At 38.4% G+C, this 27,268-nt stretch overlaps 3 protein-coding genes across 6 annotated transcripts in view; 1 reads left to right on the top strand and 2 right to left on the bottom strand.

The window, feature by feature from the left end:
- LOC131932056 (putative sodium/potassium/calcium exchanger CG1090) overlaps nt 1-4,400 on the top strand; it is a 66,839-nt gene extending 62,439 nt beyond the window's left edge. For both annotated transcript variants that reach the window (XM_059288933.1, XM_059288927.1), the window contains exon 11: nt 75-4,400. In XM_059288933.1, coding sequence (XP_059144916.1) covers nt 75-274 — 200 coding nt within the window. In that variant the 3' untranslated portion in view covers nt 275-4,400. The remainder of the gene's footprint in view (nt 1-74) is intronic.
- Nucleotides 4,401-5,726: 1,326 nt separating this feature from the next.
- Nucleotides 5,727-7,172, bottom strand: LOC131932190 (uncharacterized). The gene has a single exon (XM_059289071.1). It carries the CDS (start codon nt 7,170-7,172, stop codon nt 5,841-5,843), a length of 1,332 nt encoding a protein of 443 aa, XP_059145054.1. The 3' UTR covers nt 5,727-5,840.
- A 4,490-nt stretch (nt 7,173-11,662) lies between these two features.
- On the bottom strand, nt 11,663-26,888 carry LOC131932940 (sperm flagellar protein 1). 3 transcript variants are annotated; one of them, XM_059289841.1, is made up of 7 exons: nt 26,758-26,888; nt 26,440-26,649; nt 18,119-18,230; nt 13,864-14,060; nt 13,466-13,562; nt 12,283-12,385; nt 11,664-11,911 (listed from the first exon to the last, which is right to left on the bottom strand). In XM_059289841.1, exons 2-7 carry the CDS (start codon nt 26,600-26,602, stop codon nt 11,825-11,827), a joined length of 759 nt encoding a protein of 252 aa, XP_059145824.1. In that variant the 5' UTR covers nt 26,603-26,649; nt 26,758-26,888; the 3' UTR covers nt 11,664-11,824. The 3 variants fall into 3 exon arrangements, with proteins under 3 accessions (XP_059145828.1, XP_059145824.1, XP_059145819.1); XM_059289845.1 differs by lacking the exons at nt 26,440-26,649; nt 26,758-26,888 and adding an exon at nt 20,518-20,618 and having other exon boundaries at nt 11,663-11,911; XM_059289836.1 differs by having other exon boundaries at nt 26,440-26,888.
- Between the last annotated feature and the right edge of the window lie 380 nt (nt 26,889-27,268).

Below are 27,268 nucleotides of genomic sequence, written 5' to 3'. Positions count from 1 at the left end.
AAGAACTTTCTAGAAGAATAAAAATAAGCTTTATGATCGACATTGATCCTCATTAAGACTATAAAATATTTCAGGACTTGTATATGCATCAATCACACTGTTATCAACTGTAGCGCTTCTCATCTTTGGAATTCATCTCAACAAGTGGACTCTGGACAAGCGCATCAGTATAATTTTCATGATCATCTACATAGCCTACACCCTGCTAGCTGCCATGTATGAGCTCAATGTCTTTGGCTACTTCCACCCATCAGAATGCCACAGTGACTACTAAATTATTTCTAACTGCTAGACTCTGTTCCAGCTCACTTCAATATTTATCTCATTTACATTTGTTTACAATGTTGAAGAATGAGGATGAACATGCATAATGTTTGTAGTGATAAGTTCTTAGTGATAAGTTTCTAGTGATCAGTTTACCATTTTACACATGAACATTGCAAGTGTTTGTTTTCAACTGTCTTGTAAACTACCTTTAACATGATTCTCTGTGGACTGTCTAGTAAACCATCTTTAACATGATTCTCTGTGGACTGTCATGTAAACCATTTTTAATGCGAATCTAATATTTTTTCTAACCCTTGGGAGCTTTAATTTTATTTTTGTCATTTGTATAATATTTGGGTTTTGGGAATGAACATACTTATGAATTAAACATTACTTATAATTATCGAATTATATTTTTTAACACTGTGGAATCCTGGATACCAGAATTGAGTGTTTATTGACAATCTCCTTTTCCGAATGAAATACAAATGAACTTTTTGTGACAAGTTATCCAATCGCTTCACAGAAGAAGGTCATGTGATTGTCAGCTGATGAGAGAATGGACTAAAATATGACATGCCACATTCCCATTTCTAGCTAGAAATTGTTTTGCTTAACCAAAAACTTATTTACAAATGCATGAATGAGCTCAAATACTGAAAACCATTATAAAGCAATACATTAAAAAATTCTTTACTAAGTTCGAATTTTTTCGTTTGCAAGAGAAGGCAGCCATATACACTTAACAGATAGTCCCAGTATTTTGTAATTAGCATCAATGCTCTAACTTTTTAATGTTCTTACGGTAATGGACCAAAATTGTGATTTTTAATTATAAAATATTTGACTGCTGATTAAATTCCTGACGAAAAATCAGTTATTTTTTCTCAACCAGGCACAAAATTGTGTTGTGAAATATTTTTATTTGCTCAGTATTACTTCAATTTCTTAATTAATGTGATTTGTATGGGACCAAGAAAAACTTATTGCGCAATAGTGGTTTGTGTCCCCTGTTTGTACATGACCCCCATAACTTGAATGTTGTTGTGACTGTATTGTGCACATGAGAGCCTAGCTCTCAGGTGACTTATCAAGCAAAACAGGGAAAATTGTTGAACTTGACTCGCATTTTTGACTATAAGTATAAGAGGCTCTACTTTAGTAGGCCATGTTGATATAGCAAGGTATGATCTAGTTGTCTAAAAATTTACATTACATCCAGAATTTTAAACAATTTAAAAAGCAACAAATAATTTTCAAAATATCCACACAAATTAGCAAATAAGTAGGTGCTTTTATTAATGTAAAAAATGTTTAATGTTTTTAGACTTAATTAGAAAAATATTTGTATGAGTTTATAGGCCTACAGCTGTATGAGGCGAATTATCTCTGACATTTTTCACACTTCTCCTCATGGTCTCTGTTGGTTTTGTCATTTAGCGCAACCTTTTTTTCTACCTCTATCTTTCATTCTTTGATTACTGTACATGTCAAGTGATAACCATATCAAACACCAACCTGAGAACTCAATGTAAACTTTTGGAGGCCCCAAATAATCATTTGTTGCATGTCACAAACTGTCAGATATTCAACAATTTGTTCAACTATCTGTTGAATGCCACAAATCATCCAACTTACTTATGTAATAAAAGTGGACCGGAAATAAAAACCAAATTTTTCTTTGCTTTCACTGTGCCTTTAAAAAAACAATGTTCACATTATTAAAAGAATATATTTTCTTACAAAATACTTTTTTCAAAGTCCACAGCGTTTTAGGTTAAATAAAGTATTTTAAATTATGTCTGTCTTCAAGATTACTGGGGAGTCTAGAAGACTTATTAAATAGCCTACTTACTAATTTAGAATTCTTCATTAAATGCTTACTAATTAACAATTAATTTATTCTTTCAACTTACTTACATCCCATTTAATATTTCTTACTGTATAAAACAATCTTTGTAAACTTCCATTACAAAGTTTACAATACTCCTTAAAAACTTAATATGAATCATTCCTTTTCAACTTTTTAAAGAATGTATTTGTTGGTAAAAAAAATTGTGAAAGATTGAATTTAATTTATCTGACAAGTTCCAAGAAATTATTTTATTGTACTTGTTGAATTTTGTGTCATGTTATGCATTTGAAGGAGGATGATATCTCATTCGTGATAGCAGTCTGTTGAATGATTGATAGCATTGAAATTATCTTTCTTACTGCCCCTAGCTTAAAGCTTGATGTAAGAACCTAAAGGCCTGCAGTTTGTGTTGCACTGTACGGCTGTCTCAATGTAGTTTTTTTTTACTTTTTTGGGCTATTACATTGTTGTCTAGTTCAAGTCTAGATCTAATATGTGTTTGTTCTAGATCAGCATTTTGTTTTGTTCTAGCCGGCTATTTTTAATGTATTTTTTGTTCTGTTTCTAGATCTACAAGCTTTGTTTTCTCTGTTTGTTCTAGCTCAATTTTATTTTTGTTTATAAATTTTATTGTAAAAATTATGATGATTTATGTCAATACTAATTTATGCCTATATAGATCTAGATCTAATCTATTTTTTTAAATCTTTATATTGGTAGTGTTATTTTAGTCAACGGTAGACAAAATAAGTGACCAGCTTATTTTTCTAAAAACAAAAAGGCTTCTCAGGAAATAAACAGTGTATGTTTATTTCCTGTACCATTAAAAATATCTGAGTTAAAAACAGAAACGCCTAGATCTAGATCTAGAGAAAATGTAGAATCTATATGGCAAAAGATGCTTATTTCATTAATTCACTTGAAAGTCTTAATATGTGGTCTCATAAAATTCATTATTTTCTTAGACTAATCAAAAACCTGATTCTGATCAATATTAATAAAGCATAGTTTGTTTTTTTTTAATTATGTATGCTACAAATTAAGTATTAAGGAAAATCTCTAACAGAGTTTCTTCCAGGCATCTCTTCTACCGCCCCCTGAACGAAATGGAATTTATATAATTTATATACAAAATATATACTTTTAACAGTGTCCCCCCCCCCCCCTCGGAGAAAAAAGTCTGGAAGAAACACTGATCTCTAAAAGTAACCTTCTTGGGTAATCTATCGTTTTGGGTACGTAAAATCGCCCGCGATTTGTAATGTGAAAAACAGGTGACTCCTTAAATTTTAATAATTATTTCACATTTTGAGGAGGATTTATGTTTTAAAAATTCAAAAATGTTTCCTTGATTCATTTATGTACCTGTTTTTAAACAATTGAATTAAAACTTTTCCGTAATAAATGAAGACTAGCGATGTTTCCAACAGATGCAACCATGCTCATTTACTATAGCAGCCATCTTGTCTAAGTTTTATTTTTATAAGCTTTAGCGCCAGATTCAGGTGGAAGCCACTCTATTTTACAAATGGCTTCTGTTTATATAGCAAATCTTGCTCTTAGACACTGCTGTTTAAAGTTAATTTCTGGCCTATATCGATATATTTAGCCATTGATTTAGGTTTATTATTCATTTATCTATAATATTTGACACAAAAGTATGACAATATACTTCTATTAAAGCCTTGACAATGAGGTAACGTTTTCGTACATAAATAGCCGCGGGCGATTTTACGTACCCAAAACGATAGATTACCCCTTCTTGATCCAAACTTCATAATTTATTATTTGTAAAAATCAGTCCAACAGAAACTTTAGAAATTCTAAAAACATAGATCTAGAAGATAAATATAGTATTATATAGATTGCCTCTAACCACAACAAGCACGTTGTTTATTTCGTCTACTGACGGTATATTTATAATTTATTTGGTTGCCTGTATGTGTACAATATGGCTGGGCTGTTACTTGCACTTTCTGACTAACTGGGGTTTATAAAGTTACGTCATGTTATTTCATCCATTTTATTAAAATCTGGTTCAATAAATTTATTTATATCAACCATCAAACTTGATATCTGGTGTCTTGTTTTGTTTGTTCAGGAATAAAGTCATTTTATCTAGAAATTTTGTTTGTTTACTTGAATAAATGATGGTCTGTAAGCTTTGTTTACTTGTAGATCTATAATTTGTCTAGAATGATGGTGTAGGTTTTGTTTACTTTAATAAATAATGGTCTGGAAGTTTTATTTGTTTACTTTAATAAATAATGGTCTGGAAGTTTTATTTGTTTACTTGAATTATTTGAATAAAATGATGGTCTGGAAGTTTTGTTAGTTTACTTCATAAATGCTGAACACGAGAGATTGTCTGATTTAATAAATGCACACAAATAATTTAGCCCGTAGTTCATACGCCTTAATTAAATATTAACATAGCAAATTAAAATGTTGATTGGAAATTACTCCTTCAAAATCTTAATCACAAACATGGAAAAGATGTATTGATGCCTTAGCCACCCCCACCCCCTCCACACACCTCCACTGATGTGGCCTTTGTCCAGTGGTCTAGCTGATGTGGACCTAGGTGCTAGTGATGTGGACCTTGTCCAGTGGTCTAGCTGTTGTGGACCTAGGTGCTAGTGATGTGGACCTTGTCCAGTGGTCTAGCTGATGTGGACCTAGGTGCTAGTGATGTGGACCTTGTCCAGTGGTCTAGCTGATGTGGACCTAGGTGCTAGTGATGTGGACCTTGTCCAGTGGTCTAGCTGTTGTGGACCTAGGTGCTAGTGATGTGGACCTTGTCCAGTGGTCTAGCTGTTGTTGACCTCGTGATGTGGACCTTGTCCAGTGGTCTAGCTGATGATGACCTAGGCGCTAGTGATGTGGACCTTGTCCAGTGGTCTAGCTGATGATGACCTAGGCGCTAGTGATGTGGACCTTGTCCAGTGGTCTAGCTGATGTGGACCTAGGTGCTAGTGATGTGGACCTTGTCCAGTGGTCTAGCTGTTGTGGACCTAGGTGCTAGTGATGTGGACCTTGTCCAGTGGTCTAGCTGTTGTTGACCTCGTGATGTGGACCTTGTCCAGTGGTCTAGCTGATGATGACCTAGGCGCTAGTGATGTGGACCTTGTCCAGTGGTCTAGCTGATGATGACCTAGGCGCTAGTGATGTGGACCTTGTCCAGTGGTCTAGCTGATGTGGACCTAGGTGCTAGTGATGTGGACCTTGTCCAGTGGTCTAGCTGTTGTGGACCTAGGTGCTAGTGATGTGGACCTTGTCCAGTGGTCTAGCTGTTGTTGACCTCGTGATGTGGACCTTGTCCAGTGGTCTAGCTGATGATGACCTAGGCGCTAGTGATGTGGACCTTGTCCAGTGGTCTAGCTGATGATGACCTAGGCGCTAGTGATGTGGACCTTGTCCAGTGGTCTAGCTGATGTGGACCTTGTCCAGTGGTCTAGCTGATGTGGACCTTGTCCAGTGATCTAGCTGATGTGGACATTGTCCAGTGGTCTAGCTGATGTGGACCTTGTCCAGTGATCTAGCTGATGTGGACCTTGTCCAGTGATCTAGCTGATGTGGACCTTGTCCAGTGGTCTAGCTGATGTGGACCTTGTCCAGTGATCTAGCTGATGTGGACCTTGTCCAGTGGTCTAGCTGATGTGGACCTTGTCCAGTGGTCTAGATGTGGACCTTGTCCAGTGGTCTAGCTGATGATGACCTAGGCGCTAGCTGATGTTGACCTTGGCGCTAGTGATGTTGACCTTGGCGCTAATGATGTTGATCTTGGCTCATCCACTGACTCCACGTTTACACTGAGCAAGCTGACGTCGTGTGGTGAGTCATCAATGGTCGTCTGTGTTCCACTCAGGTCCAACTCACCCTCCTGGAGACTCTGTAACCAATTGAAGACTTTCAGGTTTCTATGGGAACGGTCAAGGAGATGGCCTTGGTTCCACAGTTCAAGGTCACGGATGCGAATCTCGTGATACCTCGGTCTCCCCATCCGCGTCATAATGTCGACTTTAATGACGTCACTCAGCTGTGGGGAAATCCTCATCCGGTAGGGAAACCGGACGACCCGTGTGTAGTCTTGTTTGATTGCGTGAGGGTCCTCATCTCTCGCGTGGGCGAAGGCTCGCAGTCTGTTGTAGTCGCCATGGCCGGTGACTCGAGTAAGCGCTAGAGTTCTCTTGTGAATATTGTTTCGGACCTTGGAAGTAAATTCTTTTTTTGAATCAAAATTAAAATCTTGGAAATCTTGGTTCCACACAGCCGTAGATTCGTGGTGTGTTACTGTGTCGGACTGTGTCGTCAGGTGTGTTACTGTGTCGGACTGTGTCGTCAGGTGTGTAGCTTTGTTGGAATGTTGCGATTGAACACGTGTGAGTGATGCGGAGTTAGAGCCTCCATTTGGTTTCACGTTAGATCTAGTTCTAGATGTAGATTTTCGAAGTTGATTTTCACGAAGTGATGCAAGTTGACTTCTGAATTCAGTCAAATTCACCGTGATTTGTGAGTGAGTGTCTGCTGACGTGGGTCTACGAATGTGAATGCGAGTGATCTGCCCTTGACTCGGCTCACTGTTTCTCCTCCCCCCTACCCGCCCCATCACCTGAAGTTTGCGGGCAGCAGCCTTGATGACCAGTTGCTTCTCGTCCTCGGCCAAACACTGGAAGATTTCGCTCTCAGTCTCCAGCTGGGCGTTGACGGCGTCCATCTTGAGCATCTTGTCTAGGGCGCCCCTACGTCTGCTGGCTAGCTGCACCCACAAGCTGGGCTCGGCGGGTCTCGCTGTCTTTACATCCGCTGTCTTTACATCCGCCGTCTTTACATCTGCCGTCTTTACATCCGCCGTCTTTACTCTCGCCTTCTGCCGGCGCTGCCTGCTGGTATGTGGTTGAGGACCAGACTTGTGACCGTAGGTGGAGCAGCTGAACAGCGAGAGCTCGGTGCTGATGGACTCGCTGCTGTCACTCCGGCGGATTCGTTGGGGTTGGCCCAGTCTGGCACTGTAGACCGGGGCCCGTCCTGGGTAGACTGGGGGTAGCATCCGTTGGGGGTGGCCCAGACTGGCACTGTAGACCGGGGCCCGTCCTGGGTAGACAGGGGGTAGCATCCGCTGGGCGGTGTACTCTGGCAGCCACGACTTGAGGGAGTTTAGCAGGGTGCCGCCCCTGCAGTCGCTGGCCATGGTGGGTCACACTAGTGCACAGATAGATGGCGTTTATTCCATTTCCAATTAGAAACGTCTGAAGTTTACTGTAAACTTCTTAAAACTTAGTACAACAGCTCCAAAAAAAGAATAATTGTTGTAGAAGAAATGGCACCGGATATCTTTCCTGTTAAAACAAGTTAATAAAAAGTCTAGTGACAATTTAAGCGCAATTTCCTTATGTTATCCATAACAATTTTAAATCCAGATAAATCATATATTCAGCAAATAAATAATGCAACACAAGTAATTTTAATAATTCAAAACAAAATAGAAAAAATATTTATTAACGAGATTTTTAAAAATATGCGGACGTGTAGGGGGTAATAGAAAATATCAACGGAAATAGTTTTATTTTAACGAGTAGGCCTACACGATGCTCAGTTTAAAATATCATCCCAGGCCTACAAGATGGTCAGTTTAAATAATTTTTTTTTTAAATTTGTGACCGAACGAGAGGATATTTTTGAAAACTTTTTTCGGCAATATTGTTCTAAATTATGGCAGGAATCGATTGGTAAATGTTTCAAGTCGCTAAGTGGTCTGGTTGCCGAGATATGGAGCAAAAACTGCATTGGTTCGAGGTTTTTTGGCTTTTCCGGGAAATCCAGGAAGGAATTCCGGGAATTTTTTGTCCTATGTCCATCTTCGGAACTTGCTTAACATATTTGCTTTTGGAACTAGTCCTCGATATTGCTTCGTTGAGGAGGAGATACGACTTAAAGCTGCGGACACACATCCATACTACATGCATACATCGGACACACAACCAGAAATGACGAGTTAATAATCGCAATTGTCCGTATGGAAATTGCGCTAAAAATGTAATTAAATTAATTTAAACACATATTATGTTTGATTTAATATATTTTTGTTAAAGAATTAGTCCACATTGAGTAAAGAGGACGAAGTCGTGTGTTTAAAATTTCAGTCATTGTTTTAAATTTAGTCAACTATTTCAGTCATTGTTTTAAATTTAGTCAACTATTTCAGTCATTGTTTTAGATTTAGTCAACTATTTCAGCAATTATTTTAGATTTAGTCTCCTATTTCAGCCATTGTTTTAAATTTAGTCTACTATTTCAGCCATTGTTTTAAATTTAGTCAACTATTTCAGCCATTGTTTTAAATTTAGTCAACTATTTCAGTCATTGTTTTAGATTTAGTCTCCTATTTCAGCCATTGATGTATTGAGTGGTCTATCTTTGTTTATCCACACTTCAATCATGTCCCACCCTGCCAAGTATAACTAAAGAAATCTCTGCTGGTTATTGATTTTTCTTCAGACAAAACGATCGGCCATTTCCTGAAGAAATAGTTTGGCGGTGGATGGAACTCCCCCATTGTCTATACGGAGTGTAGTCGTGCGAAACGTTCGTATTGATTAAACATTAGGGCTGGCGTCTTGGCGAATGTGCGTTTGTTTTTATAGACTGGATGTCCCAGATTGGAATAGTCTACTCAACTTGTTATTTTTTTTTTTTTACGTTTTAGTGGGGTTCGATCCAGATAGATTGTACAATAAAATTCACAAAACAAGATATTGATTTAAAAACAAATTGACACTCTCTGTTTTGTTTCTTTAAACTTTAATCTTATAACGTACTGGGATAGTAGGATGTTATACAGTAGTTCTTAATCTTATCCTAGTCTATATACTACTAAAACTCAACTTTGTTTACATGTTTGAATATTTATTTGTTTGTCTGATTTCGCACTGTAAGGAAACTGCTCAATATGGGGGGCTGTAAAATAGTATGTAGGTAGAGAACAATTTTTTATTGCAGACAGACTGTTAATCACACATTTATTTAAAGACGTTAATTAATTTATTGATTTATTCATAGGTAGATTAACCACATTTTTTAAAAAGTTTTATAACAATGGCTTAATTTTGACTGAATAGTGACGTTTGATAACTCATTTTTTTGTTTGTTTGTTTTTTTTTTATTTGTTATTGGGGAGAATCTGCGTTATGTGTAGAGCTGTAAAATAGGATTTTGGGTGGTAAATAATGTTCTTTCTTGAACACACTGTTAATTACTAACTAATTTAAAGCCGTTAATTAATTTATTGATATATTTATAGGTAGATTAACCACATTTATTATAAAAGTTTAGAACATTGACTATAGTAATAGTTAAAAAAAATTTACAATAATGTTCAATTATTTTTTCTTTATGCCTGTATGTGAATGATAAGGTTGACTATCAGGACCTCGCCAGGCATAGGGCAGGTGAAGTAAAGTTCACCTGTTTCTATGTTCTCAGCATATGAAAGGATAGTGTGGTCAGAGCCATGCTCGGCCGAAATCTTTTTTTTTTTTAAATGCAAACATGTCTGAGACTTGGCGGGGCACTGGGCAGGTGAAGTAGAGTTTAGTAGAGTTTTAAAATATAAAAAACGTCTTTTTGAATGTGGGGTCTGGTTATTTTGGGATGATAAGTGCTGGCAGACGTGATGTCATTTATGGATGACCCCCCGAAACCCACAGTTATCTAACTAGATAACGGGTAGTCTAGTTATTACTAAAGACCAAACAAATTACACTATTCTTTTTTAAATTTTAACTAGCTGCTGTACAGTAACATAGTGGTTTTTATCCTAAATCTAGACTAGCTGCAGTAGAGTTACCCAGGTCGTAACCTAACTTTTAAATAGCATTAGTAGCGTTATAATGTAGTTGTTATTCTATCAAGTCACTAGAGACATTAGTCGATGTTATACATACCTCAGCAGGTAAAGATTGCTGCTGATTTCTACGCTGTCAAATTCCCACGCACAAAATGATCCGCTTCTTTAGTCGGTTTAAACCAAATTGTGTCTGATATTTTTGATGGCAACGATCCCAGCTTAAGTAATCGATTGATTCGATCTGTGGATCTAAGTGGGAATATCCTCTACAGCTCCCCCGGTAAGGGCTGCCCAAGTCAGGCGTTAAATCTGCGGAACAGCTTTGTACCTGAACGATGACAGGGGCGGAACAGTTGTATACCAGATGGGGGGGTAGGGGGGGGGCAGGCGGAGGGACACTTGTATACCTGTATGATGGCAGGGCAGGCGGCACTTAATCTGACGCACACGTCTTCTGCTTGCTGTCTGCTGCTAGCTGTCTGCTAACGTGAATGAATCATCATGCAAACGATACAGTTGAACTCAGGCGCTGAACGGCACCAGAACTTGCTGCATCTAGCTGACCACGCCTATGTGACGTGTTGTTTCTAGCTGACCACGCCTATGTGACGTGTTGTTTCTAGCTGACCACGCCTATGTGACGTGTTGTTTCTAGCTGACCACGCCTATGTGACGTGTTGTTTCTAGCTGACCACGCCTATGTGACGTGTTGTTTCTAGCTGACCACGCCTATGTGACGTGTTGTTTCTAGCTGACCACGCCTATGTGACGTGTTGTTTCTAGCTGACCACGCCTATGCGACGTGTTGTTTCTAGTTGACCACGCCTATGTGACGTATAATTGATTCCGATAATCGATTGGTTGTTTTGATTAGTTCAAAGAAAATTTATTAAGCTCTTAACGTCTTGAGTTGTAATTAGCGGGACCTGTCACGTCATAGCGGTGTGACGCGAGAGAGACGTTCTTCAAAAAAAATAATTAAATTACCTGTATGCTTGTACAGTACAGAGATTAAAATTACCTGTATGTATGTATGTATGAATGTACAGTAAAGAGAATAAAATTACTTTTATTTGTGTACAGTACAGAGATAAAAAAAATTACCTGTTTGTATGTGCAGTGATCCGTCCATGCTTTGTAAAACCAATATTTTTAAGAACATAACAAGCTGCTGTCAAACAAGACAATGGCTAGAAACGCTGGGACCAGCTCAAGAAATTTGTTTGCAGTAGGTTGTGTATTGTACTGCTAATCAGTAATCACAGCACACTGAGCAGAATTAAATTCTAAACCCATATTTTACTCAACATGCAGTTGGCTGTAACGTGAATTTCCCGTCTATTCTGAAACTAATTCCATCAAGTAAAACACGGTAGGCTTGGCCAAAACAAAAACACATCAGACAGGTAGTCCTACTTGTTGACACGAAATTCATTTAATTACTGTTTCATTAATTTTAATCAAAGTATAATTAAGTTATTAAATTAAATTAGCAACATCATGTTCATTAATTTACAATATTTAACTATGCCTGTAACAACAAAAGCACTGTCCATGGTTGTTTCCCTTAGATGGGAAGAATTTAAAATACCACTTGTAGAAATTTAACATGGGAGGTAATTCATTATAATTTTGGAGATGACTTTGACTTGAACTTTCCAGTGTTCTTGTAAACAGTAAACATAACATTACATTCAATGACATTCACAACAGTAAAACTAGACACATTGGTAATTATTCTTTTAATAAACAAAGCTAGCCTTAGCAACGCAATATTATTGTTTAATAATATTATATAATAAGACTTTTTCACACAATTTTGCTATTGATTTTACAATTAGTTTTTTTTTTACATTCTAAGCGAGTTTTCTCTCAAGATTCTCAATTCTTTCATTCTTCATGCGTAAAAGCTGCTCCAGTTTTTGTAGTTTTACTGTCAGCATCTAAAAGGGCATTTATTAAAAGTTCATTATATTAACAAGTTGGTTACATTTATGTTATTAATTATCAATTTTAAGATTAATTTATTGACTTACCTAGCATGCAGTCTACATACTGCTACAGTTGCAGTAGTTATTTTAACAATTCATTTAGATTTTGATAAATTGTAGTAAAGTAGTAACATACTAATTAGCAACTAGACATAGTGAGTTAATTAGGCATAGTGAGCTATTTAGGCATAGTAAGTTAATTAGACAGTTAATTGGGTATAGTAAGTTAATTGAAGTTAATTGGGTATGTGAGTTAATTAGGCATAGTGAGTTTATTAGGCACAATGATTTATTAGGCACAAGGATTTTATTATTTAATATACCTGTATAGTTTCATCTTTTGCCAAACTTTCCAGTACTTTTTGTTCAAATAAATCTCTTGGTATATAGTTCACCATAGAATCCTGCATTGGTCCATTTGGATAACTAGGAAATCAGCAGTAAATATTTTAATTAAAAGAAATTGATCAATCTTTATTAATATGCATGATAGGTGAGTCTTGAGGCTAAAAAAATTAAGTATTAATAATAAATACATTTGCAAATATATTTTAAAGAAACAAACATCTAAATAACATTCTATTACAAAATAAATAAATAACTTGTAACAACGCCTGATTGTAGGAGGAAAAAATTTCACGGGGAAAAAAACCAGAAAAATAGAAAGTACAAATCAACTTAGATTAATTAACTGTGATGTAGTGTGCGTAGGTTGTGTATTAATATTTATATTTATAACAAATGTAAAAATATTTAGTATGAAGTATATAGGCTTTGATTCCGCTATACAAATAATATCTAATAGAATTAAATAGAATATTCCAGCCTTTTGGGTTTTCACCTTGTCTTTTAAATTAGCGTGAAATGGCATAAAGACATTGCTAATCTAACGTGTTGCCCTCAACTCACTGCAACAATGGTTCAACCACCTTTTCTGACCACACTTATCACGCTCATTACATAACAAAGCCTAGGATCAAAACAGAGAGCCGACATGGTACAAATGCTGGCTTTGACGCAAAACGCGAACACCACACGATATGGACTGACAAGGCTGATAGAGGAGAAGCCGACCAAGGAAATGCCTATGGCAAAAACATCGTGCAAAACAAAATGATTTGCCAAAATTTCTATAGTAATTAATTTTCTACCTTCGTATTTAACAAAGTTGAGGTTGATGTGTAAATTACCTAATAGTACTTTTACTTATTATCGTTATAAACCATAGGCCTAATGCTTTTAAAGTTTGAAAATACGCTACTAAAAAACTACATAACAATAAATATCAAAAATCTTACAATTCTCAACAATTTAAAAAAAAATTCTTAAAAGATTTTTGTGACTTTTTTCTGTGACTTTATTTCTGGGACTTTTTTTACGAAAATGTTTTCCTTTGTGACATTTTTCCCTAGAAAACTGACTTTTTTCTGTGGTTTTTTTTTCTTGTGACTTTCCATTCACCCAAAACCTAACAAAACAAATAAATAACTTGCAACAGCTACAGACCTTCTATTGTAAAGCTCTGACGACTCTAGTTCTGGCAAAGGTTTGTGTGACTTGATTTGATAATCTCTAGAGGTAAGTCGAGGACTGGATGGACCAACTGTTAAGCAAGCGGGTAAAATGTAATTTATGTTGTTTTTATTTCGGTAAAATAAACTTTAAAGCAATCTTGTTTAGTTATTAGTACACAGACACTTCTTTTCCCAACTTTAAATAAATGATAAAACAAAAAATTAAACATATATTTCATTGTTTAAACTTTAAACAGTATAGGTAGATATAAATCAATTTAAATCATCTAAGTCCATTTTTGTAGATGATCTAATTTATGGTGTACATTTACCACACTATTAATTAAAGCTTTGATCAATTTAATTGTAATATTTACTGATGAATCTTACAGCAACTGAAATCCTCCATCTCCCTGGGTGACTTGTGGTATTTTTGCCTAGCTCTGTTGCTGTTGTATTTGTCAATGTGTTTGTCAATCTGAAACCTTAGCATCATCAAGACCTTCTCCACCACACTTTGTTTGCCGCTGGACAGAGATCTTATCACATCTTCCGAAAGGTCTAAATCCAAGCGATGTAGAACTTTCCTGAAACATTTGAAAAAGTCTAGATCTAAATCCAAGCGATGTAGAACTTTCCTGAAACATTTGAAAAAGTCTAGATCTAAATCCAAGCGATGTAGAACTTTCCTGAAACATTTGAAAAAGTCTAAATCCAAGCTAGCTGAACTCTGAGACCTGTAGACAACACATGTTCCCATTGGGGCCAGCTGAAGACCTGTAGACAACACAGGTTCCCATTGGAGCCAGCTGAAGACCTGTAGACAAGACAGGTTCCCATTGGAGCCAGCTGAAGACCTGTAGACAAGACATGTTCCCATTGGAGCCAGCTGAAGACCTGTAGATAAGACAGGTTCCCATTGGAGCCAGCTGAACTCTGAGACCTGTAGACAAGACAGGTTCCCATTGGAGCCAGCTGAACTCTGAGACCTGTAGACAAGACAGGTTCCCATTGGAGCCAGCTGAAGACCTGTAGACAAGACAGGTTCCCATTGGAGCCAGCTGAAGACCTGTAGACAAGACAGGTTCCCATTGGAGCCAGCTGAACTCTGAGACCTGTAGACAAGACAGGTTCCCATTGGAGCCAGCTGAACTCTGAGACCTGTAGACAAGACAGGTTCCCATTGGAGCCAGGTGAAGACCTGTAGACAAGACAGGTTCCCATTGGAGCCAGGTGAAGACCTGTAGACAAGACATGTTCCCATTGGAGTCAGCTGAACTCTGAGACCTGTAGACAAGACATGTTCCCATTGGAGCCAGCTGCAGACCTGAAGACAAGACATGTTCCCATTGGAGCCAGCTGAAGACCTGTAGACAAGACAGGTTCCCATTGGAGCCAGCTGAAGACCTGTAGACAAGACATGTTCCCATTGGAGCCAGCTGAAGACCTGTAGACAAGACAGGTTCCCATTGGAGCCAGCTGAAGTCCTGTAGACAAGACAGGTTCCCATTGGAGCCAGCTGAAGACCTGTAGACAAGACAGGTTCCCATTGGAGCCAGCTGAAGACCTGTAGACAAGACATGTTCCCATTGAAGCCAGCTGAAGACCTGTAGACAAGACATGTTCCCATTGGAGCCAGCTGAAGACCTGTAGACAAGACATGTTCCCATTGGAGACAGCTGAAGACCTGTAGACAAGACAGGTTCCCATTGGAGCCAGCTGAACTCTGAGACCTGTAGACAAGAGAGGTTCCCTTTGGAGCCAGCTGAAGACCTGTAGACAAGACATGTTCCCATTGGAGCCAGCTGAAGACCTGTAGACAAGACAGGTTCCCATTGGAGCCAGCTGAACTCTGAGACCTGTAGACAAGACAGGTTCCAATTGGAGCCAGCTGAAGACCTGTAGACAAGACAGGTTCCCATTGGAGCCAGCTGAAGACCTGTAGACAAGACAGGTTCCCATTGGGGCCAGCTGAAGACCTGTAGACAAGACATGTTCCCATTGGAGACAGCTGAAGACCTTTAGACAAGACAGGTTCCCATTGGAACCAGCTGAACTCTGAGACCTGTAGACAAGAGAGGTTCCCTTTGGAGCCAGCTGAAGACCTGTAGACAAGACAGGTTCCCATTGGAGACAGCTGAAGACCTTTAGACAAGACATGTTCCCATTGGGGCCAGCTGAACTCTGAGACCTGTAGACAAGACATGTTCCCATTGGAGCCAGCTGAACTCTGAGACCTGTAGACAAGACATGTTCCCATTGGGGCCAGCTGAAGACCTGTAGACAAGACAGGTTCCCTTTGGAGCCAGCTGAAGACCTGTAGACAAGACAGGTTCCCATTGGAGCCAGCTGAACTCTGAGACCTGTAGACAAGACATGTTCCCATTGGGGCCAGCTGAAGACCTGTAGACAAGACATGTTCCCATTGGAGCCAGCTGAAGACCTGTAGACAAGACATGTTCCCATTGGAGCCAGCTGAAGACCTGTAGACAAGACAGGTTCCCATTGGAGCCAGCTGAAGACCTGTAGACAAGACATGTTCCCATTGGAGCCAGCTGAAGACCTGTAGACAAGACAGGTTCCCATTGGAGCCAGCTGAACTCTGAGACCTGTAGACAAGACATGTTCCCATTGGAGCCAGCTGAAGACCTGTAGACAAGACATGTTCCCATTGGAGCCAGCTGAAGACCTGTAGACAAGACATGTTCCCAATGGAGAGCTGAATTCTGAGACCTGTAGACAAAACAGGTTCCCATTGGAGCCAGCTGAACTCTGAGACCTGTAGACAAGACATGTTCCCATTGGAGCCAGCTGAAGACCTGTAGACAAGACATGTTCCCAATGGGGCCAGCTGAACTCTGAGACCTGTAGACGAGACATGTTCCCATTGAAGCCAGCTGAAGACCTGTAGACAAGACAGGTTCCCATTGGAGCCAGCTGAAGACCTGTAGACAAGACAGGTTCCCATTGGGGCCAGCTGAAGACCTGTAGACAAGACAGGTTCCCATTGGAGCCAGCTGAAGACCTGTAGACAAGACAGGTTCCCATTGGAGACAGCTGAAGACCTGTAGACAAGACAGGTTCCCATTGGAGCCAGCTGAAGACTTGTAGACAAGACATGTTCCCATTGAAGCCAGCTGAAGACCTGTAGACAAGACATGTTCCCATTGGAGCCAGCTGAAGACCTGTAGACAAGACAGGTTCCCATTGGAGCCAGCTGAACTCTGAGACCTGTAGACAAGACAGGTTCCAATTGGAGCCAGCTGAAGACCTGTAGACAAGACAGGTTCCCATTGGAGCCAGCTGAAGACCTGTAGACAAGACAGGTTCCCATTGGAGCCAGCTGAAGACCTGTAGACAAGACAGGTTCCCATTGGAGCCAGCTGAAGACCTGTAGACAAGACAGGTTCCCATTGGAGCCAGCTGAAGACCTGTAGACAAGACATGTTCCCATTGGAGTCAGCTGAACTCTGAGACCTGTAGACAAGACATGTTCCAATTGGAGACAGCTGAAGACCTTTAGACAAGACAGGTTCCCATTGGAGCCAGCTGAACTCTGAGACCTGTAGACAAGAGAGGTTCCCTTTGGAGCCAGCTGAAGACCTGTAGACAAGACAGGTTCCCATTGGAGCCAGCTGAAGACCTGTAGACAAGACAGGTTCCCATTGGAGCCAGCTGAAGACTTGTAGACAAGACATGTTCCCATTGAAGCCAGCTGAAGACCTGTAGACAAGACATGTTCCCATTGGAGCCAGCTGAAGACCTGTAGACAAGACAGGTTCCCATTGGAGCCAGCTGAACTCTGAGACCTGTAGACAAGACAGGTTCCAATTGGAGTCAGCTGAACTCTGAGACCTGTAGACAAGACATGTTCCAATTGGAGACAGCTGAAGACCTTTAGACAAGACAGGTTCCCATTGGAGCCAGCTGAACTCTGAGACCTGTAGACAAGAGAGGTTCCCTTTGGAGCCAGCTGAAGACCTGTAGACAAGACAGGTTCCCATTGGAGACAGCTGAAGACCTGTAGACAAGACAGGTTCCCATTGGAGACAGCTGAAGACCTTTAGACAAGACAGGTTCCCATTGGAGCCAGCTGAAGACCTGTAGACAAGACAGGTTCCCATTGGAGCCAGCTGAAGACCTGTAGACAAGACAGGTTCCCATTGGGGCCAGCTGAATACCTGTAGACAAGACATGTTCCCATTGGAGACAGCTGAAGACCTTTAGACAAGACAGGTTCCCATTGGAGCCAGCTGAACTCTGAGACCTGTAGACAAGAGAGGTTCCCTTTGGAGCCAGCTGAAGACCTGTAGACAAGACAGGTTCCCATTGGAGACAGCTGAAGACCTGTAGACAAGACAGGTTCCCATTGGAGACAGCTGAAGACCTGTAGACAAGACAGGTTCCCATTGGAGACAGCTGAAGACCTGTAGACAAGACAGGTTCCCATTGGAGCCAGCTGAACTCTGAGACCTCTGATGGACTTTAATCTGAATATATAAACCAGTTCATCAGCATGGATGTTGGATTCCTCAGTTTGACCACACGTCCACCCAGAATGTCAACATTATGTTGTACCAGAAATGTGTGGCTTACGTTTAAAATAAATGGTTTTATTCTTGTGGGGGGGTGGGGGGTGACTCACCTGTTTAATAAAAACCAATTCTCCATTTTTTGCTTGACCCCCACAGCAGGTGCGTAGTTATGTACGTCAACATGCCTGGGGAAGTAGTGCTTGAAGATCTCAGCAACAAGAACTACAGAACAAAAAAAGTCGGATTACAAAATTCATCAAAAGTCTGGCTATTATAAGTTTAAAAGTAAAATTCAGTTTTAAAAAATCTGGCAACAAAATTTTGATAACGAAAACCTTGATAACCTTTTTGTTTAATTCAATAATTTAAAAAAAAATAAACTAACTTTAAACTATAACTAATGTTTCAACATACACGTTGGCAAACGTCATATTTTTAGGGGGAGCTACTTGGTTTTACTTATTTTGAACGTAGGTATGTAGAGTTTGCTCCCCTTACACAATATGTTCTTTAGAGTATTGGGTAAGTTGGTGTCAAACAAAGCAAGTAATACAACACGATGTCTGTTGATTCAGCTCAATACTAAACGTCGCCACAAACCCATTAGATAGCAGGTACTGTCTGTATACAACTGACAAAAAGATAAGAAATCAATCCTAGCTACTAAAGTATTCACTACCAAATACGCAAATAGGCTACTGAACTGCCAAATAGGAACAAACTTGAAACAACACAACAAAATGTATGTTATCGATCTACATAATCATATCTATCGACTTCCATAAGTTGTATATATTTTAATTTTATTGATTCTTTTATTTTTTAAATTAATTGTTTGTTGTGTTTTTCTTTTTGCCAGAAGTTCTGAGGCGAATGATATTTTTTTTTCCAATCAATTAAATTATATTTCAACCGATCGTTTGAAACTTCTAGTTTGTAGTTAAATGTCTCCATGTATCATTCTATGAAGCCTTAAAAGTAATGTAGTGAGTGTTATCAGGGGCGTAGCGAGGGGGGGGGGGGCGGGAGGTGCGGACCGCACCCGGTGACACCATTTAGGGGGGTGACACCAAGGCAAAAATAATCATTAAAAAAGTTTTAAAAAACCCACGTTTTCTGATTGAACTGAAAAGTAGAAAATAAATGCTATAGGCCCTACATCACAATAATGCAAGCGATCACTCTACTATAAGCGATGAAAAACGTGGGGCGCCGAAGTAAAAGTTATATTACTATTGATTAGATAATACTATTGACTTTTATTAGGGAGCTTGTAGAGAGTCAACAGTATTAGAAACTGTAAGAAAATCACGGCGCCCCACGTTTTTGCTCGCTTATAGTAGAGTGATCGCTTGCATTATTGTGATGTAGGGCCTATAGCATTTATTTTCTACTTTTCAGTTCAATCAGAAAACGTGGGTTTTTTAAAACTTTTTTAATGATTATTATTTTCTACTTTTTAGTCTTTGTCTGTTTGTTTGCATTAAAATCTTGCTATCGATTTTATCTTTTCACTTTTTTTGGGTAAACGAAGACAACTCGTAAAAAGACAACTCGTAAAAAGACAACTCGTAAAAAGACAACTCGTAAAAAGACAACTCGTAAAAAGACAACTCGTAAAAAGACAACTCGTAAAAAACACGTTGTTTGAATACGTTACTGACTAGAACACATAGATTTGAACCCGTGTCGAGTGGGATAGCAATCGTGTGCCCAACCACTCGACCATATCGTCTCCCCCAAACTGGCCTACCTCCTGTAAGTTTAAACTCGGTTCAAGCTAAATTCTCTGCCCCTAAGCCTGTGGCGACATGTGATCGTTCGCTTCACTGCGCGCGAGGTACGCGTCGCTGGTTTTTTTTCTAATGGCTAGCAGAGGAGAATTATATATATAGATTATATAGCGGTCTAAAATGCTCAATAAAATGTTTCCATTGATCAATTTAGTAATAATAACAATTGAATATTCAATGGTCATCCAAAAGAAAGCTTCCCTGAAAATTTCAGCGCGCTAGCTAACTGGGAAGTGCCAGAAATTTCGATCGCAAGATTTGATTGGAAAGACAAACAAACACACAAACAGAGAAAGCAAGTTAAAGAAAACGTGGGAAAAATAGCAAACTATAGAGAGAAAAACTTGAGGGGGGGGGGGGGTGTAAATCGAAAGTTTGAAGGGGGGGTGCAAATCGAAAACTTGAAAGTTTTTTCCCCGGGAAGGGTCGCAACGCCTCTGGGGGGGGGGGGGAGGGAGGTTAAACCATTAAGTGCCGCACCGGGTGACACCCGACCTCGCTACGCCACTGAGTGTTATTTTTATACGATTTTTAAAATGTCAGCTGAAAATCGATTATTTTTTTTTATTCTCGCCTTATCTTATGTATTTGCACTAGACTTTGCGTCTAATAAAGTATGAACACATGCGCCGCTCTTGTTTAAGACGGTCTTATAGTAAAGATAAGCCTATTCCATAACGTCAAAGGTAAGCGGCCAGTACAAAAATGTGATTAACTGTTCGATCTGACGAATGCCATTGATAGGAAGATCAGATCAATACGTTTCCTGTTCGGCAGACGTGAATAGAAGGGCAGACATGCGGCAGGATATCAATAACCCTTTGCAGCGAGAAGTTCGAAAGTTTTTGTTTGCGCTCGACCACTTTCATTGTTGGCCAGGACAAAAGTTACACGCGGCGGCCAAATAAAAGAAACACGTCATGTTTTTTCATTCATTGGTCTGATATTAATTTACTCCTCACTATAGCGGGAATGGCTTTTGACTCTACATTCATTTCTAAAACATTTCATACAGTAGATGAAGTCAAAGCTTCGGAAGTGAAAAGTTACGTAAGAGTTTAAAAATAGATTTATGATCATGAATAGTTGGATAAACAAATGTTGGACAACACAATAAGAAAGAGTAAGAGGACGCTTCTCATACTGAGCACTTCTCACAGATAGAGCACTTGACACATTTCACAACACCATTCAAATCACAACATCACACCAAATACATCAAGCTAATACACCAAATACTTCAAACTCCAAACAAATTCATAATTTTAAAAAAGAAAACTCACACTAAATAGACCCACATCAAAATAATGCACAAAATACGTCAAATTACAACAAAATCTATCAAACTCACATACCAAATACATGAACCTAAGAGTGACCAAATATTTCAAACTCACACACCAAATACATCAAACTAAGATGACGTGGATTGTAATGACTGACGAGAAGCCGCGTTGGTTGTTAACAGTCTTTATTATGTACAGACGCCATGTTGCAAAGAGAGAAAGAGAAATGGCGAGAGAGAACTATTTATAGATAACAACATGTAAGGGACATCACTCAAGATAACAATATAAATATAATACTAATACAGAGAGTGAGTTCCCTTGATCTCACAATTAACTCAATCTATTACATCCCTTTACCCTTAGAACACAATAACACATCTCTCAATAGAACAATTGATAGTATCCTAAAATCACCAATTATATTGTAACATGAACACTATGGTAGATTACATCCTTACAAACAATGCACAATATGCTACAACATAATCAAAATACAAAACAATAATGTCAAAGTCCTTTTGACCTTTAAAATCATAGGTCTAACTTATTTGGGACTTTGATTGTCCTGCTTGACCTTCTCAGTGGCTTTTGATTTGGTGACTCAAGATTCTGACCATCTGGATTCTCTATCTCAGGAGGTCTAGGATTTAAATCATTAACTCCAGAATTTACATTTTCTGACTCCAGACAACTTGGTTCACTCATATCAACAGAACTTGGTTGTGAAACAAACTGAGTTGGTGTGAACTGTTCAGATTTGGTGGGATTGACAGATTCACACTTATTATCTGCACAAGTTATTACTTTCTCGTATATACGTAGTATAGAGAAAGTATTGTAATCGTGCAAAAAAAAAATCGAGATTTTTACAAATCTCGACGTTTTACACCTCACTGATACGGAAAAACATAATTTTGCAATCTTGTCCGTATGTCTGTGTGTGTGTGTGTCTGTCTGTCTGTCTGTCTGTCCGTGTGTAAACACGATAACTTGAGTACCGTTACAGCTAGGTTGATGAAATTTCATATATAAGTATTTTATCAAAATCGTAGATCCGTATCAACTTTTGAGCGATTTCCGATAACCGGAAGTGGTACTTTTCCTACTTTGAATTTTTTAAAAGCCTATAACTTGAGTACTATTTCAGATAGATAAATGAAATTTCACATGTAAGTAAAAGATCTAATTCTCTACCTTCTGTTAAATTTTGAGTAATTTCCGTTGACTGGAAGTAGTAATTTACGCTACTTCCGATTTCTCAAAAAACTAATGTAAATTTTTAAAGTACTAATAATATTGCGCACTATTATACGCGTTTTTATTCGGCGTTTGCTTGGTGCGCAATGTTTTTTTTATGAGATTCTATTCTATTTTTAAAAGTTTAAGTATTTAAAATGGATTAAAAATCATAACTATATCCCCAGTTACCATCCCCTGTTGTTTTATATAAGAATATTCGAGAAAGTTTAGGGGAGATCACTACCGGTTTATTTTTAACTTTATAAGACACAGGTCCTGTACATTGAACAATTTGACCTGGTATCCATTTTTCTCTTCTCCCATAGTTTCTTAGATACACATTCTCATTAACACCAAATTCTCTTTCAATGAATGTTTGTCATGATTTAATTTTTTAATTGGCATCTGAAAGTATTATGCTATTATTCAGATCCTTAACTGGCATAGATTTCTTTGATTGATCAATTTCCTCAGGTAATCTGATAGTGCTTTTTCGTAACCAAACATACTGTTTAAAAGTAATATCCTGGACAATATCACTTTGCAACTGTGATCCAGTATTTGAAGTGGGTGTATTCAATGGCAAAAATCTTTGCTCTTTTCTTTTGATGTTACCCTTTTAGTTTCTGTAAGTGCTAATGATGTTAGCAAGGTTGTTTGATGATCACATTCCTTCTTGCTAATGTATTTTCTTTAAAACATTTGAAATTGCCATATCACCATAATCATTTATTAAGTTACAAATACTTTGTTTAGGCAACTCTGACTGATAATGGACTGCATCTTCTCCATCTTTTATATTATCTTCACAAAGGTTTTTATTTCTTATTTAATATGGCCTTAAGTCATCATTCACAGACTCTTCAGGCCAACCATTCTTACAGTACTCATATACTTTTATTAAGCACTCATCTTTTTGTGTTTCTCTTTTAATATCATTCACATTTATATTGGAGTTATCCATGATAGTGAAGAGAACAAATACATCTTCTGGTACATAGCTCAGGCTTTGGTTTTTTAAAGGTAATCTACTAAGACTATCTGCACTATTCTCAGATCCAGGTTTGTATTTCAATTCATAATTGTATGCAGTTAGTGTGATAGCCCATCTTTGAATCCTTGGTGAGGCATGCTCAGGTAGGGTTTTGTTTTCTCCAAATAAACCTAGCAATGGTTTATGATCTGTAAAGATGGTGAACTTCCTACCAAACAGAAACTTATGAAATTTCTTAACACCAAAAATGATGCCTAAGCCTTCCCTATCTAACTGAGAATAATTTTTCTCAGCCTGATTCAAAGATCTACTGGCAAAAGCAATGGGTCTGTCACCCTTCTCATCCATGTGGGACAAGACTGCTCCTACACCATCTGGTGAAGCATCACATGTCAATACAAGTCTTTTCCCTGGGTCATAGTGAGTTAGTAAGGTGTCAGAAGACAAAGCCTCTTTTGCTGTATTAAAAGCAGCTTCTTGTTGTTTACCCCAGTGCCAAGTTGCATTTTTCTGTAGCAGCTTGTACCGTGGTGATAGTTTACCAGACAGATTTCCTATGAACTTTGCATAGTAATTTATCAAGCCCAAAAAAGCTCTTAGTTGTTGGGTATTTTCAGGTTTGGGTGCTTCTTTAATGGCTTTTGTTTTCTCAGGTTGAGGTCTGATGCCTTGTTTGCTCAATATATAACCAAGAAAACTAATTTCTGTCAGCATGAATTGACATTTATCTTTGTTTATCTTTAAACCTTTTTCACCAACAATTTTTAATACTTTATCAAGTGTTTTAAGATGTTCAGTGTCATTCTTACCAGTTATGTACACATTGTCAAAGTACACACAAACATTTGGAATATCCTTAAAAATACTGTCCATGACAGCTTGGAAAATTCCAGGGCTAGATGATACGCCAAAACATAGTCTTTCATATTGGTAGAGTCCTTTATGTGTGTTTATTGTCGTATAGACTTTTGAATCTGGATGCAGTTCTAGTTGAGTGTAAGCATGACTAAAGTCTAATTCAGTGAATTTGTCTCCTCCTGCCAAATTCAAAGAAATTTCCTCAATGTTAGGTATAGGGTACCTATTTAGCTCTATTTGCTTATTCAGTGTAGTTTTATAATCTCCACAAATTCTTATAGAACCATCCTTCTTTAACACTGGCACAATGGGTGTCGCCCAATCGGAATAGTCTACCTTCTTTATAATGCCATTAGATTCCAATCTAGTTAGCTCATTTTCAATTTTATTCCTCATTGCATAAGGTGGAACTCTAGCTTTGCAGTATCTTGGATTTGTATCTTTAATGCTTAACTTCACTGTTCTATCATTTAGCGTCCATGATTACCAAAAACACATTTATTTTCAGATATTACTTTATCTAGTGAAGTAAGACTAGATTCTTTTACATTCTTCAATGAACAAATACTCTCCCAATTTAACTTAAGATCACTTAACCAGTTCCTACCTAGTAATGGCGGTCCATTTCCTTCAACCACAAGAAGAGGAAGTTTAACACTTTGACCATTATAACTTACATGAACCATACACTCTCCTATTACCGGAACATTGTCACCAGTGTATGTTGTTAGACACTTGTGACACGGCTGTAGAGGCACTGATCCTCCTGTGACAGCGTCAAACTCTTTCTTTGTTATGACTGTTAGAGATGCTCCAGTGTCAAGTTGGAAGCTGATGCTCTTACCGTTGATATTAACTAGTACATTGATGGGAGCATGACTCATTGATTTCACAGAGAACAGGCTGAAATCCGGCTGCGAATCAGTTTGAGAATTTTCACAGGTAGAGTGGTTCATTGGTTGGGTTAGGTAGTCTTGGTGAGAGTTAACATAGTGCTGCTTTTGGTTGCGGTACTGTCTTGACTGGCTAGATTTAGCAACAGACGAAGACTTTGCAAAGCAGGCCTTGGCAATGTGACCTTGCTCACTGCACTTATAACAAGTTGCTAACTTGAACTTGCACCGATGAGATGCATGGGGACCTTTGCATCGATGACATTTTTGATAATTATTACTAGATTTAGATCTAGGATTTGAACGAGCAGGCTGTTTAGCATAAGTTGGAATGCTCTGATGGGGTTGATGTTTATTGACTAACCTGCTGTTTACTGCATGGATCTCTGAAGGCGTTAGAGATTTCGCCGCCTCGGATGACTGCTGGATTGAAGTTGCGAGTTGTATTGCTTTTTCTAATTTTAGATCTGACTCGAGCAGCAACCTTCTTTGAATATCAGGGCTGTTTACACCTGTCACAAACTTTTCACATAGTCTGTCAGACAGCGTATCGCCGAATTCACAAAATCTACTTAAATGACGTAAAGCAGCAACATATTCTGTTATTGACTCGTTTGGTTGACGAGTCCTACTGTCAAATCTAGCTCGACATAGAAACTTTGATGGGGTAGGCGCATGGTGGTCTGTTAGCAATTTGCTCAGCTCGTTAAAGCTCTTGGTATCTGGACTAGCTGGTGCGCATAAGTCCTTTAGTAGCCTGAATTGTTGAGGCCCTATGACTGTTAACAAAACAGCTCTCTTTTTGGCTTCTATCGTCACGTCGTTAGCTTCTAGGTAAAAGCTTAACCTCTCTAGGTAATCTTGAATGATTTCATCATTCGCATCAAATTCTTTTATTTGGCCATACAGCGCCATAATTCTAGAAATAATTAGCTAATAAGCTCTAGCAAACCTCTTTTTTGCGTAAGTAGGTGCTCTTTCTAGTAGATGTTTATCCTTCGTCGCCAAATGACGTGGATTGTAATGACTGACGAGAAGCCGCGTTGGTTGTTAACAGTCTTTATTATGTACAGACGCCATGTTGCAAAGAGAGAAAGAGAAATGGCGAGAGAGAACTATTTATAGATAACAACATGTAAGGGACATCACTCAAGATAACAATATAAATATAATACTAATACAGAGAGTGAGTTCCCTTGATCTCACAATTAACTCAATCTATTACATAAGACAAAATCTATCACTCACACACAAAATATATCAAACACATCAAATACATCAAACTATGACAAATTCTATCAAACCCACACACAAAGTTCACCTTGTAAAATCTTACACTAAATACATTATGAAAATGAAACTCACCACCGTCAGAAAAGTCCTTCCCGATGTTTTTCTTCGGCCGGCTGAGCGGTATTCGATCCACCCACATGTACAAGTCTTCCAGTTCAACTGAGTCATAATAGTCTTCCATGAGCACATGGCTCAGTCCATTGTAACTCTGCTTTGTGTAAATAAATGTGCTCATTGTGACACCCCTGATACGAAAATGTGTCGCCCCTGCGTTTGGCACACCTTATGAAAAAAAATAAAAAAAAGTCAACAATAAATCTAATTGCCTTTGAAAACCAGGGCATAAAATTATTCCTCCGAACTGAAGTAATCTGTAACACGGAGACCTACCTAATCACAATGAATACAATCACTCTATCGTAAAATTAAGTCCCATGGTAGATTTTACCTCCCAAGATAAAAGTAAAGTTATCAACAAATGGCATAAGGGACCATCTTTCTTGAGACGTGATTTAGGTATACACTACTATACATTTAAATCAGGGGTCTCCAAACTACGGCACGCGGGCCGGATGCGGCCCGCGAGGTCCTCTCATCCGGCCCGCGGCGATCTTTTTGTCCACGGAAAAAACCGTTTGTTAGTGATGGCTGAGGAACTTTGCCCAGAAAAATCAAAGACATGTTTGGAATTAACTGGCCCCCGAACTGAAATTTGATAACTAATGCGGCCCTCGGACTGAAAAGTTTGGAGACCCCTGATTTAAATCTGTCACTGCTGAACTAGGCTACAGTATTTATGCTATATTGAAACTTATGTAGATCTTACCGCGGCCCAATATTTTATATATATATATATATATATATATATATATATATATATATATATATATATATATATATA

This window comes from Physella acuta, unplaced genomic scaffold, assembly GCF_028476545.2.
Source record: "Physella acuta isolate Inbredline_101_S28 unplaced genomic scaffold, ASM2847654v3 ptg000105l, whole genome shotgun sequence".
NCBI lineage: Eukaryota > Metazoa > Mollusca > Gastropoda > Physidae > Physella > Physella acuta.
The sequence above is the reverse complement of the archived record's forward strand: the minus strand, read 5'-3'. Positions and strand labels throughout refer to the sequence as shown.

Excerpts from the sequence above, each read along its gene's own strand:
- LOC131932190 (XM_059289071.1), bottom strand. The coding sequence starts at position 7,172 with ATGCTACCCCCAGTCTACCCAGGACGGGCCCCGGTCTACAGTGCCAGA.
- LOC131932940 (XM_059289836.1), bottom strand. The coding sequence starts at position 26,602 with ATGAGCACATTTATTTACACAAAGCAGAGTTACAATGGACTGAGCCAT. Across the intron at positions 14,061-18,118 it reads AATTGGTTTTTATTAAACAG|GAAAGTTCTACATCGCTTGG; the intron begins GTGAGTCACCCC and ends CAAATGTTTCAG. Across the intron at positions 12,386-13,465 it reads TCAGAGCTTTACAATAGAAG|TTATCCAAATGGACCAATGC; the intron begins GTCTGTAGCTGT and ends CTGATTTCCTAG.